Source organism: Gopherus flavomarginatus, unplaced genomic scaffold (genome assembly GCF_025201925.1).
Source record: "Gopherus flavomarginatus isolate rGopFla2 unplaced genomic scaffold, rGopFla2.mat.asm U_1b, whole genome shotgun sequence".
Lineage (NCBI taxonomy): Eukaryota > Metazoa > Chordata > Testudines > Testudinidae > Gopherus > Gopherus flavomarginatus.
In genome coordinates this window covers 429482-449112 of record NW_026114618.1, presented here as the reverse complement: position 1 = coordinate 449112, position 19631 = coordinate 429482, and the positions used below count along the sequence as shown (strand labels likewise).

The 19631-nt window shown below is 51.9% G+C and overlaps 2 protein-coding genes across 6 annotated transcripts in view; one reads left to right on the top strand and one right to left on the bottom strand.

Annotated features, from left to right (window-relative positions):
* The window catches only part of LOC127041919 (zinc finger protein 883-like), an 88595-nt gene extending 81580 nt beyond the window's left edge, over positions 1 to 7015 (bottom strand). Inside the window, exon 1 of one of the 2 annotated variants that reach the window (XM_050935677.1) lies at positions 6967 to 7015. The gene's annotated coding sequence lies outside the window, so the exon portion shown is untranslated. Of the gene's footprint in view, positions 1 to 5395; positions 5426 to 6966 lie in introns of those variants that run through there. The other variant, XM_050935678.1, reaches the window with a different exon arrangement.
* LOC127041920 (zinc finger protein 34-like) overlaps positions 1 to 19631 on the top strand; it is a 143024-nt gene that overhangs the window by 111725 nt on the left and 11668 nt on the right. The window contains exons 1-4 of one of the 4 annotated variants that reach the window (XM_050935682.1): positions 13608 to 13803; positions 14734 to 14841; positions 16909 to 17018; positions 17688 to 17814. The exons of 1 other annotated variant lie outside the window; for it this stretch is intronic. In XM_050935682.1, coding sequence (XP_050791639.1) covers positions 16941 to 17018; positions 17688 to 17814 — 205 coding nt within the window. In that variant the 5' untranslated portion in view covers positions 13608 to 13803; positions 14734 to 14841; positions 16909 to 16940. Of the gene's footprint in view, positions 1 to 13607; positions 13804 to 14733; positions 14842 to 16908; positions 17019 to 17687; positions 17815 to 19631 lie in introns of those variants that run through there. 2 more of the 4 variants (XM_050935683.1, XM_050935681.1) reach the window with 2 other exon arrangements.

Here is a 19631-nt window from a genome sequence, read left to right as displayed (position 1 = left end):
ATCCTGAGGAAAAGATCTTGTGTGTCTTTAGATCATACCGATTTGTAATCTGGAACTTTATACACTAAAATGCCTAATTTGTAGCCCTATGGCGATTGCCTGGTGCCACTACAGGGCAGAATTAAGGTTGGGTGCCTTAGTTGTGAATTTCCATCCCCTAGCATATTGCAATTGCGGTTAAGTGGGTTTGACAAAATTCATTTTGTCTATATCTTTCTTTTAATTTCAGTAGACAGCGATATTTATTTTTAAGCCCTTTTTTCAATGTTTACAATTTCAATGTTCAGAGCTGTGGGAAGTTATGGGGGTCATCAGAAAACAATTATTTAATTACAGTAACTGCTCAGAGTCCAAAAGCCAAATCATATAACTGTTCAAAGAGAAATTGTCAATGTTACACGCAAAATATACAGTGTAAATATCCTTAAATCGAACTCCACTTTCTCCAGAAGCATTTCTGTATATTATCTATACAAATATTTTTCATCTGCGTGTGTGTACAGTGAAATTAACATTTACTGCAATGTATTCATAAAAATCTAATCCTTTCAAGCATAATTTTAAGTAATGAAACACTTGAATTCTTTCACTTCCTAGACTGGAATGTTTCATTTCAGGATACTTCCTCCCTCCCTGTGATGTATTTTACTCTCAGTACTGTAACCCCCTTCTGATGTAGCTCCCGTCTAGAAGCTCTGCTGAAGCCAGTGGCATTATGATTAGGTGACACACTGACATGAGCAGAGACACATGGGGGAGGGTGGAGGATGAGGTAACATGGAGGCTACCAGACTTGAACGTGGCCGTAAAAGCAAACACCCTCTCAGTCTCTCCTCTCTCCCACCTCCCACAGTCAGTAATTCTGAGAAATCGTTCCCTGAAATCTAAATAGCCCCAGTATGAGAGACAGTGATTAACGCAGGTACCTTAGGGGCTGCAGCGCCAACCCCCTGCCTGGATGAGAAGGGTGAACAATTTCAGTAGAAATGGTCTAGGCTGGGAGAGGGCACAGCTGATGTCGGACTGGGAGCTGAGTTGACCAAGAGGCCAGAACTCATGGGGGGTTTGGGAGAAGTCAACAGGACTGGGTAGAGGCATTTCACTGTATTTTCTCCATTAACCATTCTGCCATGTATTTAATTTAGAAACTTTTCATTCTCATCTAAACACCTTGGAGCTAAGCTGGGTTGATGCATTTCCTCTTACAGTGGTATAGTTGTAATTAGGTGCTTAATCAGATGCTTATGTAACACAAAGCAGTCAATAAAGGGTGTGCTTTTATTCATTAACTTGACTGTGCGGTGTGCATCGCTTTTTAAAAAAGATGGTGTGAGGTAGTGTCAGAATTTTAGGCATTAAGAAATGATAAGTAGGCGTCAGTTCCTTTCTCATGCGTTTCTCTCCTAATTTTAATGTCAGTTTTGAATCAGTATTAATACCATGTTGTTTTGACAGCAGTAGGGTCCATTTGTATAATTGTTTGCAAGATTTCATTGGATATTGTGAACCAGCCGTCTTCACCTTTTATTTTGAGATACCTAAATACAATCCAGTGCACCTCTCCTGAAAGACTGCAAATCCTGGCTGGTGACATGTTCTTTAGAGAGCTAACACCTGATGAGCACTTTCGCCCTAAAAACGCGCATTTGGCTCTTTGACACTGCTTCATCCGTCCCACCAGAAAATGCTAGAGGTAACCAGGAAATTACAGCCGACCTTCACTAGGTATAGTTCTACCAGCTATGGGGCAATATTCAAATGATTCTGTTTGTTTATCTTTCATTCAGCTTTGCAATTCTTAGATCCCATTTAAAAACTGGAAGTGAAATAACCGAAGCAAGTTAAGAAGAGAGCGGCATCTGGCATAGGTGGGGGTAAAACAATAAATGGAAAGAACGGACAATGCAAAAAGGAGCATCGCAAACTATCAGAGCCCCAGACCCCCGTCCAACTGAACCCACCCCAGCCAGGCATATCAAGCTGGGTCCCTGAAAAATCACCCAGCCCGTCTGGCAGTGAACACTGCGTGTTCCAGGCAGAGCTACGGTGTGTGCGTTTGCTCTGCTGACATGCTGCTTTGGTACGGAAGGCACCACGGCCACAGGGAGCAGAGACATGGACTCCTACAAAACACATTCCCAGACAACTCCAATGCCACATCCCCTCCCCACCTCCCCACTGTCGCCATTCCCTCCCCCACCTCCACATGGCCATTCTCAGCCTATTGCTAACACTTCCTCCCAGCCTTCAGCACTATAAATAAATAAAACGTGGTGTTACAAAAGGTAGATCGTGCCACAGAAACTTGATCTGGATGTCAGTGAGGTTTTTGATACAGTTCCACATGGGAAACTATTCGTTAAATTGGAGAGGATGGGGATTAATATGAGAACCGAAAGGTCAATAAAGAATTGGTTAAAGGGGAGTCTACAAGGGGGCCATATTGAACGGTGAGTTGTCAGGCTGGAGGGAGTTACTAGTGGAGTTCCTCAGATCAGTCTTGGGACCAATCTTACTCAACACTTTTATTAGTGATCTTGGCACAAGACGGAGTGGAACACAAAGCCGGGAGGGATTGCCAATATGGAGGAGGACAGGAAAATCATACAAGAAAATCTGCATGTCCTTGAAAGCTGGAGTAATAGAAATGGGATGAAAATTAATAGTGCACAAATTCTAGTTATTAGTCCTCCAGTGCATAATTTTGCAATAAGCTGGGGATTTGTCAATTGGAAGTGACAAAGGAGGAGAAAGACCTGGGTGTATTGGTTGGTCACAGGATAATTATGAGCTGCCAATGTGATGCAGCCATGAAATAGGTTAATGCAGTTCCAGGATACATCAGGTGAGGTATTTCCAGCAGACCCATGAAAGGGTTAGTACTGTTATAAAAGGCACTGATGAGACCTCATCTGAAATACACCTCTACCTTCTGCCCTTAAAGTCTGTGAGTCTATAAACTGCTTTGTGTTGCTCAGACACTGATGGAGATCATGGCTGCATTGTACAGCACATGGCAGAGAACCTGACTGAGATCAGCACCCCCATTCTGCTGGGCACTGCAGACAGATAGGGACAGTCCTTGCCCCAAAGAGATCACAATCCAAGGAGACAATGGGTAGGAGGAAAGCAGAGAGGGGTTGTGACTTCCCCAAGGTCACCAAGCAGGTCAAGAACAGAGCCAGGAACATACCCCATTAACGCCAGAGCCACATCACCCGCAGCTTGGAAAGGTCCCCAGACCCCATTGTAATAGGCTGCAGGAAGAGGTGATTTATCCATGGATGCACAGGCTGTCTTGGCAGGGCAGCTCAGTTGCGGTCCCTGCACACAGCTGGGTGTGTGTGTCACGGGTCAGGAGAAGTCAGTGTCCAGTCCTGTGGGGCTGTGCTCCTGGCTCATACCTCCAGCACTCACTGCTGCCCCTCCCTTACCAGCTGCACTGGTCAGCCACCCCCAGGCCTCTGTGAGGTCACTGCCCCTCCCACTCCACCACTTCAAACCTTCAAACAGGGACATGGTGCAACAGTGCCAGACTGCACTAGTGTAAATTCTGTCTGTACTAAGGGTTTGCACCAGTGCCTAAAACACCAGTGTGGGAGAGACCTTCAGTGCCCAAAACAGCAGTGCGGTGGCACAAGAATTGGGATCTATTTCTAGCTCTGTCATATACCTTGCATACATCAAATTTTCTCCTCCCAACTTTTGTCTCTTTACCCAGCTGCCCACTCACTGGGGTCTCCTCTCTCTCCACAGCTGCTCACCACTAAAATCTGTGTGCGTGTCACCAGAGCTGAGGTACTTCAGCTCTGGAACAGTCTTACAGGGGGGGCTGTGGAGTCTCTTTCCCTAGAAGTTTTTAAGAACAGGTAGGACAAACCTCTGTCAGAGATAATCAACATATACTTGGTCCTGCCTCAGGAGAGAGAGCTGGACTTGATGACATCTTGAGTTCCTATCTAGCCCTACATTTCTAGAATGCTATGCAATATATACGTATAAAACAACATACAGAGAAAAACCGCATGACAACATGATGTCAGGCCATTCAAAAAACACCACCACCACAAAAAAGTACATTGCACAGCATAAAATGACAATACTAAGGAGAAGAAAGCAACATAATGCAAACTCACACACCCTAGGACAAAAGTACACAATGCAAAATAACAACTCAAACCAACATAACACAGACACCAAACAAGCTAAAGCAAAACAACGCATCATAAAACTATGCAACACAACATGGTGCATCATAGGTCCAAAAGGCACCATGCAAAACAGCTCAGCATAGAACAGGGCACAGCACAGAAGAGAATTATTTCAATGTAGGCCTGGAAGGGATCTTGAGAGGTCGTCTATTCCAGCCTCCCGTGCTGAGGCAGAACCAAGTATCCCTAGACATTCCCAGACTGGTGTATCTCTAACCTTGTCTTAAAAACCTCCAGTGAAGGAAATTCCACAGTCTCCCTTGGAAGCCAATGCAAGGCAAACACAGGCCAAAACAACGCTGTACACACACAAGCTGGGCTTGTGGATAAGGGGAGAGGCAAGAATTCAAACAATCTGGGTTCGGTTCCCAGTTTTGCCCCAAATTCTCCATGCAAACTTGAGCAAATTACTTCAGCTCTTTGAGCTCGTTTCCCCATCTGTAAAATGGAGAGTCGCCTCCCACCATTGGCCTATTTAGCCTTTGAGCCTTTTGTGGCAAGGCCTGTCCCTGTGGGCATGTTGACACTGCAGTCAGACACCGGTGGCTGGCCCGTGCCCGCTGCCTTGGGCTCACACAGCTCAGGCTGGGGGGCTGTTTAATTGTGGTGTCCATGTTCTGGCTGGGGCTGCAGCCCAAGGCCTGGCATCCTCCCACCTCACAGGGTCCGACAGCCTGGCTCCAGCCTGAGCCCAGATATCTACACTGCAATTAAACAGCCCCACAGCCTGAGCCTGGTGAGCCTGAGTCAGCTGGCATGGGCCAGTGGGGGGGGGGGGGGGTTAACAGCAGGGTAGAGATACCCTTGCTGTCTTTTCTGCATCTGTCACAACGGGGACTCTGATCTTGGTCAGTGTCTGTGCAGAGCCCTGCACAACAGGAAGCCTGATCTCAGTTGGGGACTCTGCAACTCCCAGCATTACAGGATCCCTGATTTTGTTTAGGGCCCCTGAAGCAATAGGCAAAATGTGGGGGCAGGATCTCTGTCAGGGTCTGTGCAGTGCACAGTACAGTGGTGGGGTGTGATCTTCGTTAGGGTCAGTGCAATGCCAGACCCAACGGGGACACAGATCTCAGTCGAGGTCTCCGAAGTGCTCAGAACAATGGAGGCAGTGGTTTGGGTCGCAGTCGTGCGCTGTCTGGCACAAAGGGGGGCCGAGTTCTCGGTGCAGGTCTCAGTTTTACCTGGCACAACAGTGGGGTCTGATCTCACCTGGGGTCTCTTCAGCGCCTGTTAGAACAGGGCCCAGATCTCAATTGAGGTCTCTGCATCAGCTGTCAGAACAGGGCCTCGCTCAGTACGATAAAAGCCCTGATCTCAGTCACACACCTGGAGAGAAAAGGAGGAAGATTTTTGAGAATTTGAAATCAGTTATTTCAGAAGTGAGGAGAAAATGGGGCACAAACGAAATATTTGTCAATAAAAGGGACAAGCATCAACATGTGGGGAGATTTTATGTCACCATTCAACAGTTCAAGAGAAAAGGGAAACTGGAGGGGATTATACAGGGATATTGAATCAACAACAGAATGGGACGGATTCTTCTTGCCTCACACCAATATATTTGCCAATATAAGAGAAAAGCACCAACATGTGGGGAGATTTTATGTCACCATTCAACAGTTCAAGAGAAAAGGGGGGAAATTGGAGGGGATTATACAGCGATATTGAATCAACAACAGAATGGGACGGATTCTTCTTGCCTCACACTCACAGGGCCAGGAGGGAGCCCTGGGTGATGTCTTTTCACAGGGGAAAGGAGTGGGGCTGGAGTCAGAAGGTCACTGGCTGTGAGGAGGGGCTGGCAATGAGAGTATTGTGGCCACAATGGATCTGGGGATGTGACTAGCTGGTGATGGGGGGGAGGGGAAGGAGTAGCTGGACTAAAAGACCTGGGGCTGGACCCTCTCTATGGAGGACACTTGCTCCTCCCTCCCCTTCCTGGCCCTTCCCACGCCCTGTTGCCAGCAGAGAGTGCCCCCCCCCCAGGCCAGCCCAGAGGTGTCCCTGTTTCAGGGCCCTCCCAGCCTCTGCCCATTAACCCTCTGCCCAGTTCAGAAATCACTCGGGGGAACCATTTCCCACCTACACAAGGACAAATCACTGCAGGTGAAAAGGGGGGGAAACACCCCAAACCTGAGATCTGAACTGGCCATTGGCAAAGGGGAGAGAAAATGGGGCACAATGGGGGGAGGGGAACAGGGAACTTCTCAGGGGTTTGAGGGAAGGGGGGGTCACCCTGGGTGCAGCTCGTTGCTCTCTAGGGAGAAAGGGGGCAGGACGGGAGAGGAGGGGGGTCCCCACGGGAGGGGGCAGCGGTAAATCCGAGGGGATCTCAGCCCCCCCCTTTCTAGCCCCGCTCCTCGGGGGTCACCTGCTCTTCTCTCCCCCCCGGCCATGTCCGGGCTGCGCAGACATTTCCCAGCCGCCCCTTTCCCAGCCCCCCAGCCCGGTCTCACCCCCCCCCGGACACTGGGGCAGAGTCACCGCCCGGGCCCCCCCGCGGGACTCGCTCCGGGACCTGGAGCTGCACCTCCGCAGCGGGGCGGGCAGAGCCCGGGGCGGCCCCAGGGCGGCTCCAGCGGGGCAGGGCCCGGGCCGGGCGCGGGGGGGGTTACCGGGTCTCACCGGCACAAACCCTCCTGCTCCGCCCGGCCCCGGCCCCAGGCACCAGCAGCGGGTGACGCGGCCTCTGCGCGAGCGTATCTCTCCTCCCGCCCGATCTGCGCATGCCCAGAGCCAGGAGGCACAAAACTCTTCCCCGGCTCCGCAAGAGGCTCCAACGGCCCCGCGCGAGCCAGGCAGAGCCGCAGCGGTTCACGCGTATTTGCAACTCGGCTTCTTCTCTCCCATCCAACGTCACTTCCGGTCCAGGGAGAGTCATGAACTACATCTCCCAGCCTGCCCCGGAGGGGCTTCCGCTGTTCTAGCACAGGGAAGGGAGGTCCGCGGGGCCATCCTGACCCTTCCCCCACCGCTCATCCTTTCCCCGGCCCCGCCTCCTCCCCCAGCCTTTCTGTCGTTACACCGGCAGCGAGGGCCATAGCCGGGGCCGGGAGCGCAGCGCGGGGGCTGCTGCGCGGTGGGGGCGGGGCCCAGGGACACGCGTGGGGCGGACACACTCCTGTCGGGGGAGGTCAGGGCTGGGGTGTGTGGGGGTTATTACGTGGGGGTCACAAGCCCCCCCCAGCTCTGCCGCTCCCCGGGAAAAGGCGGGAGGGGCTCTGAGAGGCACCAGCTGGGAGAGGAGCTGGGCCGGGGGAAATGATGAGCGGTCGGGGGAGGGTCAGGCTGGCCTCGGGGACCTCCCTTAGCTGGGCTGGAGAGGACGGAAGCGGCCCCGGGGCAGGCTGGGAGATGTAGTTCCTGACTCTCCCGTGAGCGGATGTGACGTCGCGGGCAGGCGGAGCCGAGTTGCAAACGAGCCCGGGCCGCGGCGGCTCTGCCGGTCTCGTGCGGGGCCGTTGGATCCTCTCCCGGGGCGGAGAAGGGTTTGTGTCGTGGGGGCTCTGGGCATGCGCAGATCGCGGCGGGAGAGCCCTTCATTAACCCCCCCGTGCCCGGCCCGGGCCCTGCCCCGCTGGAGCCGCCCTGGGGCCGCCCCGGGCTCTGCCCGCCCCGCTGCGGAGCTGCAGCTCCAGGTCCCGGAGCGAGCCCCGGGGGGGGCCGGGCGGTGACTCTGCCCCAGTGTCCGGGGGGGGGACCCGGCATCCCGCAGCGCCGGGATCTGCTCTCTGGGGGGGGGCAGCGCCCGCGGGGGGCTCGGAGCTGCTGTCCCCGCAGGAGCCCAGCGCCCCCCGGCCCGGCCAGGCTCTGCCCTGGGGCCCCGCGGGGGAGGGGCCCGCCCCCACTAGGGTCCCTGCGTGGGGCCGGGCGGGGCCTGGGGGGGTGGGTGAGACCGGCCTGGGGGGCTGGGAAAGGGGCGGCTGGGAAATGTCTCTGCAGCCGGGACATGGCCGGGGGAGGGGGAAGAGCAGGTGACCCCCGAGGAGCGGGGCTAGAAAGGGGGGGGCTGAGATCCCCTCGGATTTACCGTTGCCCCCTCCCGTGGGGACCCCTCTCCTCTCCCGTCCTGCCCCCTTTCTCCCTAGAGAGCAACGAGCAGCACCCAGGGTGACCCCCCTTCCCTCAAACCCTTGAGAAGTTCCCTGTTCCCCTCCCCCCATTGTGCCCCATTTTCTCTCCCCTTCGCCAATGGCCAGTTCAGATCTCAAGTTTGGGGTGTTTCCCCCTCTTTTCACCTGCAGGGATTTGTCCTTGTGTAGGTGGGAAATGGTTCCCCCGAGTGATTTCTGAACTGGGCAGAGGGTTAATGGGCAGAGGCTGGGGGGGCCCTGAGACAGGGACACCACTGGGCTGGGCTGGGGGCCCCTCTCTCCTGGCAACAGGGCGTGGGAAGGGTCAGGAAGGGGAGGGAGGAGCAAGTGTGCCCCATGGAGACGGCCCAGCCCTAGATTTCCTAGTCCAGCTACTTTCCCCTCCCCCACCTGCCCAACCCAGTAGCCCCCTCGCCTGCTAGTCAAATTCCCAGACCCCATTGCCAGCCCCTCCCCACAGCCAACGACCTTCTGCCTCCAGCCCCGCTCCTTTCCCCTGTGAAAAGACATCACCCAGGGCTCCCTCCTGGCCCTGTGAGTGTGAGGCAAGAAGAATCCGTCCCATTCTGTTGTTGATTCAATATCGCTGTATAATCCCCTCCAATTTCCCCCCTTTTCTCTTGAACTGTTGAATGGTGACATAAAATCTCCCCACATGTTGGTGCTTTTCTCTTATATTGGCAAATATTTAGTTTGTGCCCCATTTTCTCCTCAGTTCTGAAATACTGATCTCGAATTCTTGAAAATCTTCCCGCTTTTCTCTCCAGGTGTGTGACTGAGATCAGGACTCTTATCATCTTACTGAGCGTGGCTCAGCCCTGGCCTGAGATCAGGTCCCCCAGTGCCAGGCCCTGCACAAACCCTGATCAAGTTTGGGGCCCTGGTGGTGCCAGGAACTGCACAGACCCCTACAGAGAGCAGGGACCTTGTTGTGCCGGGTGCTACAGTGACCCTGACTGAGCTTCTGGCCCCTGTTGTGCCAGGCCCATCATCAACACCAAGTGAAATCAGGCTCTCATTGTGCCAGACGCTGCAGCGACAGCAAACAAAATGAGGGGCCTTGTTCCTGGAGCTGCAGAGACCCCAAGTGAGATCTGGGCCCTGTTCTGCCAGGTGCTGCAGAGACCCCAACAGAGGTCAGACCTCAAGTGAATTCTGTGCCCCTGTTGTGCGAGGCACTGCAGAGACCCCATCTGACATCAGTCCCCCCATTGTGCCAGGTAAAACTGAGACCTGGACCGAGATCACGGCCCCCTTTGTGCTGGGCAGCACACGAGTGGCCCAGTTTTCTGCCTCCATTGTGCTGGGCACTTCAGAGACCTCGACTGAGATCTGTGTCCCCGTTGGGCCAGGCACTGCACTGATCCTGACCCAGATCACACCCCACCACTGTACTGTGCACTGCACAGACCCTGACAGAGATCCTGCCCCCACATTTTGCCTATTGCTGCAGGGGCCCTAAACAAAATCAGGGATCCTGTAATGCCGGGAGCTGTAGAATCCCCGACTGAGATCAGGCTTCCTGTTGTGCAGGGCTCCTGCACAGACACCAAGATCAGAGTTCCCATTGTGACTGGTGCTGAACAGACAGCAAGGGTATCTCTACCCTGCTGTTAAACCCCCCCGCTGGCCCATGCCAGGGGACTCAGGCAAAGGGGCTGTTTAATTGCAGTGTAGATGTCTGGGCTCAGGCTGGAGCCAGGCTGTAGGACCCTGCGAGGTGGAAGGGTGCCAGACCTTGGTCTGCAGCCCCAGCTGGAACATCAACACCACAATTAAACAGCCCCCCAGCCTGAGCCGTGTGAGCCCAAGTCAGCGGGCACGGGCTAGCCGCCGGTGTCTAACAAATTTGCATGGAGAATTTGGGGCAAAACTGGGAACTAAATCCAAATTGTTTCAATTCTTACCACTCCCCTTAACCAAAAGCCCAGCATGTGTGTGTACAGCGTTGTTCTGGTCTATGTTTGCCTTGCATTGGCTTCCAAGGGAGACTGTGGAATTTCCTTCATTGGAGGTTTTTAAGACCACGTTAGAGATTCACCATTCTGGAGTAGACGACCTCTCAAGATCCCTTCCAGGTCTACATTGAAATAATTGAAATAATTCTCTTTTGTGCTGTGTCTTGTTCTACGCTGAGCTGTTTTGCATGGTGCCATTTGGAACTGTGATTGCACCATGTTGTGTAGCAGTTTTATGGTGCATTGTTTTGCCTCAGCTTGTTTGGTGCCTGTGCTATGTTGGTTTGAGTTGAGCTATTTTCCATTGTGTTCTTTTGTCCTAGGATGTTATCGTTTGCATCATGTTGCTTTCTTTTCCTTTGTATTGTCATTTTATGCTGTGGAGTGTAGGTTGTGTTTCTTTTTTCCCCCTGAATTGCCTGACATTATGTTGTGGTGGGTTTTATTCTGTATGTTGTGTTTTTATATATATATATATTTCATAGCATCCTAGAAATGTATTGCTGGACAGGACCTCAAGATGTCATCAAGTCCAGGTCTCTCTGCTGAGGCAGGACCAAGTATATGTAGAATATCTCTGACAGAGGTTTGTCCTACCTGTTCTTAAAAACTTCCAGGGAAAGAGACTCCACACCCCCCCTTGTAAGACTATTCTGGAGCTGAACTACTTCAGCTCTGGTGACACGCACACAGATTTTAGTGGTGAGCAGCTGTGGAGAGAGAGGAGACCCCAGTGAGTGGGCAGCTGGGTAAAGAGACTAAAGTTGGGAGGAGAAACATTGACGTGTCCAAGGTCACCCAGGCTGTCTGTGACCGAGTTAGAAATAGGTTCTAGTGCCACTGTACTGCAGTTTCTGAAGGTCTCTGCCACACTGATGTTTTAGGCAATGGTGCAAACCCTTAGTACAGACAGAATTTACACTAGTGCACTGTGACTGGTACTGGTGCACCATGTCCCGGTTTGAGGTGGTGGGAGTGGGGGGAAGTGACCTCACAGAGGCTGGGGTCTGGCTGACCAGTGCAGCTGGTAAAGGAGGGGCAGCAATGAATGCTGGAGGTATGAGCCAGGAGCACAGCCCCACAGGGCTGGACACTGACATCTCCTGACCCAGGGGATACCCCCCCAGCGAGGTGGATTGCCCATGGATGCACAGGCTGTCTTGGCAGGGCAACTCAGCTGCAGTCCCTGCACACCTCTTCCTGCAGCCTAATACAGTGTGCTCTGGGGACCTTTCCAGTCTGCGGGTGACGAGGCTCTGGAGTCAACAGGGTCTGTTCCTGGCTCTATCACGGACCTGTTTAGTGACCGTGGGGAAGTCACAGCCCCTCTCTCTGTAACGCTGTCTCCAGTGACTCGAGAGCACGAGCACCAGCCTCAGGCAGACTGGTAAGAAGCAGGGCACAAACCCCAAATTGGGTGTGAGGTCTGTATGGAGATTTCACCAACCAAGTATCCAGTGTAAACGCCTCAGGCTCTGTAACAGCATTAACATGGAATCACAGACAGTCCTCTTGGGTGATCCCATATATCTCACCACGCAAGTGAGCTGAGCTTCGTGACAGATGGTCCCTTACTCCAGGGGTTCTCAACCTTTTTCTTTCTGAATCCCCAATGATGGAGATTCCACAACCTCCCTAAGCAATTTATTCCAGTGCCTAACCACCCTGACAGTTAGGGAGTTTTTCCTAATGTCCAGCCTGAACCTCCCTTCCTCCAACTTAAGCCCATTGGTTTTTGTTCTGTCTGCAGAGGTTAAGAAGAACAAATTTTCTCCCTCCTCCTTGAAATGACCATTTGTGTACTTGAAAGCTGATCATGTCCCCTCTCAGTGTTCTCTTCTCCAGACTAAACAAACCCAGTTTTTTAGTCTTCCCTCATAGGTCATGTTCTCTAGACCTTTAATCATTTTTGTTGCTCTTCTCTGGACTTTCTCCAATTTTTCCACATCTTTCCTGAAATGTGGCCCCCAGAACTGGACGCACTACTCCAGTTGAGGCCTAATCAGTGCCGAGTAGAGCGGAAGAATTGCTTCTCGTGTCTTGCAAACAATGCTGCTGCTAATACATCCCAGAATTATACTTGCTTTTTTTGCAACAGTGTAACATTGTTGACTCATATTTAGCTTGTGATCCACTGTGACTCCCAGATCCGTCTCCGCAGTGCTCCTTCCTAGGCCGTCATTTCCTGTCTTGTATGTGTGCAACTGATTGTTCCTTCCTAAATGCAGTACTTTAGATTTGTCTTTATTGAATTTCATCCTATTTACTTCAGACCATTTCTCCAGTTTGTGCAGATCATTTTGAATTTTAATTCTATCCTCCAAAGTCCTTGCAACCCCTCCCAGCTTGGTATCACCCGCAGACTTGATAAGTGTAACAGAGAGACTCTGCTGCTAGGAGGGTTTCACCATGTGTCAGAGGGTTACACCCTGGTAGGAGGGGGCTAGGTCTGTACTGGAATAAGGTCACTCTGTGCTTCACAATGTGGCAGAACCTAGAATGTCCATGTCATGGTATAATTCCCCACTTTGAACCTTAGCATCCAAAAGATGGGGTACCAGCATGAATTCCTCTAAGCTTAATTACCAGCTTAGATCTGATAGGCTGCCACCACCCAAAAATATAGTGTTTTGGGACACTTTCTGCCCCCCCCCAAACCTTCTCAGGGGACCCCCAAGACCCAGATCCCCTGGATCTTAACACAAGGAAAGTAAACCCTTTCCCCCACTGTTACCTCTCCCAGGCTTCCTCTCCCTGGGTTACCCTGGAAGATCGCTTTGATTCAAACTCCTTGAATCTAAAACAGAGAGGGATTCCACCTTCCCCCCTCCCTTCTCTCTCTCCCTTTCTCCCACCAATTCCCTGGTGAGTACAGACTCAATTCCTTTGAGCCTTAACAAGGGGAAAAAATCAATCAGGTCTTTTAAAAAGAAAAGCTTTTAATAAAAGAAAAAAAAAAGTAAAAAATGGTCTCTGTAAAATCAAGATGAAATATTACAGGGTCTTTCAGCTTATAGACACTGGGAATACCCTCCCAGCCTCAGTATAGAAGTACAAATTAAAATCCTTTCAGCCAAATACACATTTGCAAATTGAGAAAACAATCAAAAGGCTAAAACTGCCTTTCTAGTTTACTCACTAAGTTTGAACAGAAGATTAAAGAGCCTGTATGTACGTCTGGTCACACTCGGAGAGAACAACAGACAAAGAAAAAACACACAAACAAAGACTTCCCTGCACTGAGATTTGAAAGTGTCTTGTCTCCTGTTTGGTCCTCTGCTCAAGTGTTCCAGGTTCACTGTTTGTTAACCCTTTACAGGTGAAAGAGACATTAACTCTTAACTATCTGTTTATGACAGTCCATTACCAGGGAAGAATGCTGGGGGGAATCGACATGTGGAAAGGAGAGAAACCCTGTCTGAATTCTCTCACATTGCCCTTCTCACCCTGGCAGACTACAGAATAACGTCCACATTTTGCTCCAGATCATCCCATCCTCCCAGTGGGAAGGAAATGGCTTCAATGGAGCTGGCTCAGGTAAGGGATTCTCAGGGAGCTGGTGGTGGGTTCTACTTGGAGGGAGAGGAGCAGTAAATGTATAGTATAGTAAACTAAATGTACAATAATCAGTTTGTGACACATTTTCTTTGCAGATCTCAAAGATTCATATAAAATAACCTAAACTTTTGTCCCACTTCTCTCTAGTTGTCTATTTCTAATTGAATATGCCCTGAGATTTTCCCCTCTCTCTCTGATTATAACATAAAAAGAAAATCTCAAATTTACACCTTTTCTCAGATTCTTGAACCTGGATATAAAATGTTTGCAAATGGTGCCCATTTCCTCTCTATTCATTTAACAAATATTGATGTGAAACACTCAGATTTTATCAGTTGTTGATATGAGGTATAAAATCCCTCTGATTTCCAGCCTTTCTCTTTCATTTCTATGTTGTTATCAAATTTCAATTAAAAATCCTTTCATGTTTGGGGCTGTTCCCCATGTTTCTCAATCCCAGCAACTTCTCCTTCTTTGGAGGGAGCCTGTTGCCCTGAGTCGCTCTCCATCCTGGAGATTGCAGGGGGTTAAATTTCCCAGTGATCATCTTTCCCCTCTCCTTTGAGAACCATTATTTCCCCCCCTTATCTCTGTTAAAATGTTTGCTGATGAAAGAGACCAGCCACATATTTAATACCCATCAAAGCCAGAGGCCTTCCCCTGTTTGGGGATCAGTGTTTCCCACCTGGTAACGGGAGAGTTGGCTGGACCCTTTTCTTTTCTCCAGCTGGCAAGGGATGAGGAGGTCACTCTGAGTGCAGTGTGACTTGAGAAGTATCCCAAACCTCATGGCAAATGACCTCTGTGAGGGGTTGATTCCCCCAGTGCTAAGATGTAGGCACCTCTGGGGTGGATCCATGGTGGCCATTATTTGCTAGTGACAGGGCATGGACATTTCTTACTCTCCAGGCCTTCCATTCTCCTGTTCAAGAAGCATCCCCCAGGGCTCCCTCTGCCTGTGCGACTGGCCAGCAGGGGGTGGTGTTAACTTTCTATCCACTTATCACACTCTGTGAGGTAACAGTGTTGCTGGGTGGGGGTGGGGCTGTGTGGGGAGATTGCAGCTGAAGGGGGATTGTGGTAGGGAGAGGCCTCTGGATGGCTGGGCAGGGGGTACCCTAGTCAGGTTGGTGGGTTGTGGAGGTTTGGGGTTTTGGGGATTGGTTCTGATGTGCCCAGCCCTGAGGCTATGGGTCCTGGAGGTGCGTATTGCTGGGATCCTGTTGGCTGCAGAACAGGGGGGGTGGGTGTCTCTTGGGGAGGCAGGACAGGGGGTTAGAGGGAGCCTGGTGCTGTGCCAGGGGCTCCATCTGGGCTTCCCCGGCTGGCTCCTGTGATCGTTGCCATGCCCAGTGCACAGAGCTGAGGGAGGGGATCCCTGGCACTAGGTCAGGGGATGCCAGAGAAGCAGAGTGAGGGGTCCCACTGAAAAGCATCAGGGGGTCCTGTTAGATGGAGAACGGCGTCCCAGACAAATGGCAGGGCAGATCCTGCTGGGGGGAGTCCTAGGCAAGCAGTGAGGGACTGAGTTCCCAGTGGGTGGGTCCCTGGCTGCTGGGGGCTTTTGGTGGGGGGAACCCTTTGGGATTCCCAACCTGACAATCATGGTCTGGTGGGGATTCTCTGGCTGGTGGGGCTTTGAGAGGTATCTGGGGTCCCTGGCTGGGGACTCTGGGGGTTGGCTCCCAGGGAATATCTGGTGGGCCCCTGGCTGTGGGAACTTCTACTAACCATGATCCTTCTCTCTGATCAACTTGTGCCAGAGTCCTGGCTCCAAGCACTGCCCGGCGTTCCCCAGTCATGTGCCCTGTCACTATGATAACTTTCTGTCCACTTATCAAACACTGTGAGTGTGAAATCACAGATTTTGCTTTTCTCTTCTTTTGAAAAGTACAGGAACTTTTGGTTCTGTTTAGAAAATTTGTGCCCTCAGTCCTTGTTCTCGATCTGGGTGGTGAGGGAGGTAGGAAGGGGATCAGCATTGCCACGCGATGGTCTCTTCCACAGCATTCTGGACTCATTTCTGAAATCTGGGATCATTGAGACCAATGCTAATCCAGAGTCACTGTATGGAAAGACAAGGAGTGACTCCGGATGGACAGTGGGGCATATGAGATCAGCAGTTCTCCCTGTGAAAAGGGGCTCTCATTAGCTGCTCTCCCCAGAGAGCTAAAGGCGGGAAGCTGCTCAAACACTCTGTCCCTCTCTGCTCAGGATATTGGGGTTCAGCTTCCTGGGTCAGAGACTGCAGTCTCCATTGTGATGTGGGAGACCAGGCTTGGCAGCTGCTGCTCCCCAGTGGGGTTCTGTACTGCGAAGTGACCTTAATTAAAGCTTCTTCTCTGCCCAGCCCAGGCGATGACTCTCTCCAACTGGTCCTAGCCCCATAGGGCAGCCCTGGGCCCTGTTAATACTAAATTCTGAGCCAGACATTCCAAATAACTGAAAGGAATGAAGGGAAAATGCTGGAGTCTGGCCTTAAAATGACTCTGCACATACAGACCCCCCTCATTTCTTGTCCCATTAGCAATTGCAGGAGCAAATCCAGCCATGGGGGAGCAAACTACCCAAGAATGGGATTTTCCTGACAGACGGGCAGGGAAAGGGGATGGGAAAAGGAGAAGGAGAGACTGAAAGGGGCAATGAGAGAGAAGAGTTTGGAGAGAGATTTCCAGATCTTTGATGTGCCCAGAAAGATATATTGGTGCACCCTGGATAGAGTCACTTTCCTGTGGAAAAGATGAGAATGAGACAGAGGAAAATCCAGTTCCTGACTCCATATTCCCCCTGCTGGGGTGTGGCTGCTGTGGGGTCCGTATCTGAGGGAATCCCCCACAGTGACTCCTTTGGTTCTGCTTTTTTCTAGCCTTGTGTTCAGAGACTTTGTTATGGGATGGGGGGAGGGAGAAGGGAGGTTAAAATGTCTCTGTTGGCTTAGCCTGGCAGGAGGGGCCAGGTCTACACTGTACAAAGAGATGAAGTCTTTTCTTAGCATAGCAGACTCTAGTGTGTCTGTCTGCAGAGAAAGGGCCTGGGGGAATCATGCTGTGAAATAAATTAAAGCCTGTTCTGAAACCTTCACAGCTGCCCTTCTCACCCTGCCAGGCTGCGGAATAATGTCCGTGTTTTGCTCCAGTTCATCCCGTACTCTCATTGGACAGGGGAGAGAAATGGCTGCAGAGGAGCCAGTTCAGGTAGGTATTATCAGGGGGTTGTTGGTGGGTTCCTCCGGGAGGGAGAGGGACAGCAAATACACCGGAGATGGGAAGGTTTGCACAGTCTGGTTTGCAGGAAATGCACAGGGTGGAGAAAGGGAGGAGGACAGGGGTGTGCTAAACCTTCTGGGAGTTAGTTAATAAAGTGACCTAGATTCTAGGAACAGACCTATGAGGTTCGGTGGTGGAAATGCTCTAGTTTGTGAAGCAGAAAATAACCCAGCTCCATGGAGCTGGGAAAACTGACCAGACTCCCAGTGCTGGAGCCCGACCTGACTAACCAGCGGCTGCTGTGAGATATGGAGGGGGCACCAGTGAGGCTGAGGGGAGATTCCCCTCCCTTCCCATCCAGCTCTTCAAATGGGAGTGTGATTGGGCTTCCTACCAGGGAGCTGTCCCTGGACCCTGCTAGGGGCTCCATCTCCTGAATCAGTCTGTGGCTAGTAGGTGTGTGATGGCTCTGCTGGGAGAGAGGAGGGGCTCTCTCTTTGTTCCCTCCCCCTGGTGTTTTCTGGATGCTCTGAGCAGGGTAGGGGTGGGACTCTGACTGCAATCCACCCAGAGTTTCTGTTTGGCTCCTGTCCCCCATGTATAGGGGGGCTGTGAGTGGGGCAGCAAGTACTGAGTGTTGGACTCTCGCTCTTTCAGAGGCCGGTGACCTTCGAGGAGGTGGCTGTGTATTTCACCAGGGAAGAGTGGGCTCTGCTGGACCCCACTCAGAGAGCCCTCTACAGGGATGTCATGCAGGAGAACTGTGAGAATGTGACCTCGCTGGGTAAGGGTTCCTATCCCCTCTGTTCTTGGAAGGGGAAAAGAAGAGAGATGGTTCACGCCAGCCCCCCCATGCCACCTCTACTCTGCCCAGTCTCAGCATCACCCCAATATGCCAGTGACACACAAGCTGCCAGAGACCCTCCCCTGCTGCAGAACACTTTGGGAACAACATATAGGAGCCATATCGCACAGTGTCAAATATCTGCTGTTTCCTCAAGTAAAACTGAGGGTTAGGTGCGGCATAATGAGCAGAATCTTCCTACCCCTGACCTCTCAAACCCTGAGCCTTCTCCACTCAGACCCCAATTATGCTTGGGGTGTAACGAACAGGCTGCTGGAGTCAGAGCTGCTGGTCCAGGGTTACTTATCACACAGACAGTCCGTGTGTCCTTGAATGCTGGCTTGGGGTATTCAGAGAAGGAAGCTCAGTGGCAGATTTAGTGTTAGTGGGGTCCTGTGCTCAGCTTCATTTTAGAGGTCCTAATTGCCGGGCCCCCCCGCACAGACCCCTCATTGCACCACTTAATGATCTTTGCAAATATTGTTTGTACCTTTAGCTAACTATTGTAAAGTGCTTTGGATAAGAGCCCTTTATTTAAAAAAAGAAAATAAAAACGTTGGAGTGCAGGGTCTGGCCAGGAGTTAGGGTGTGGGAGGGGGCTTAGGGCTGGGGCAGGTGGTTGGGGTGTGGAGCGCTTAGCTGGGACAGCTCACGTATCATGTGAGCAATGCACATGGGGAGGTGGGGGGGCAGGAGTCAGGGTGGGCAGGAGGCTTCTGAGAGGGGTGCAGGAGTCAGGGTTGAGGGTGTGTGAGGGGCATGGGGGTGTGGAAGGGAAGGGGTTATGGGTGGTTGCAGGAATCAGGGAGGGCAGGGAACTGGAATGTGTTTGAGGGGTGAAGGAGTAAGGGCTGGGGATGTGAGGGGGTGCAGGAGTCAGTGAGGGCAGGATGTTCAGGGTGCAGGAGTCAGGGCAGAAGGTGCAGGGTCTGGGAGGGAGTTAGGGTGCAGGAGCAGGCTGGAGATCGGGCTGCAGGGTCTTTCTAGGTTTTAGGATGCAAGAGGGGGCTCAGGGTTGGGGCAGGACATTTGAGTGTGGAGTGCTTACCTGGGGCTGCTCCCATTTGGTGAAAGGGATGCAGATGGCAATGTGGGTGTGTCTGTGCAGGAGCTCCCATATTTGGTGCTCAGGGTGGGGGTGAGGATGTGTGGGGGGGTGTAGGAGTCAGAGCATGGGGTGTGAGAGCTGCGTATGTGGGAGGGGGTGCAGGAGTCAGGGCTGGGGTCCTGGGGGTGCTCCCAGCCCCCTACCCTGGGTGGCTCACAGCAGGGGGTGGGGTGGTATGTGATAGGGGAGTGCTTTGTAAAGCAGTGAGCAAGCGACCAGGAAGCTTTGGAAACAGGGCTGCTAACAGGTAGTTTTTTGAGGGAGTTTGGAAGGGGAGTGGGAAGGGGGCGAGATTCTCTTGCCATTCTTTAAAACATTTAAGCTATAATACAGACTTCTTGATTGAAACACAAATCCTGTTGTTAACTTGGTGGCTATAAGAGAGAACACAGGCAGAAACCCAGCAGCAGAGTGGGGGCTATCCTGTTTATTGCTCTCAATGTAGCATGTATGATTACCTGCCCTGTGAGTGGGTGGCTTACGTGTGCATTCGGTGCAAGGAGCTCCTGGCCCTCAGAGACTGCATGGAGGCTTTGGAGGCCAGGGTGGTGGAACTGGAGATGCTAAGGGAGGCAGAGAAGTATGTCGATGAGGCTTTCCGGGACACTGTAGATTTCTCCCACCTCCGGTCAGACAGCCACTGCGCTGT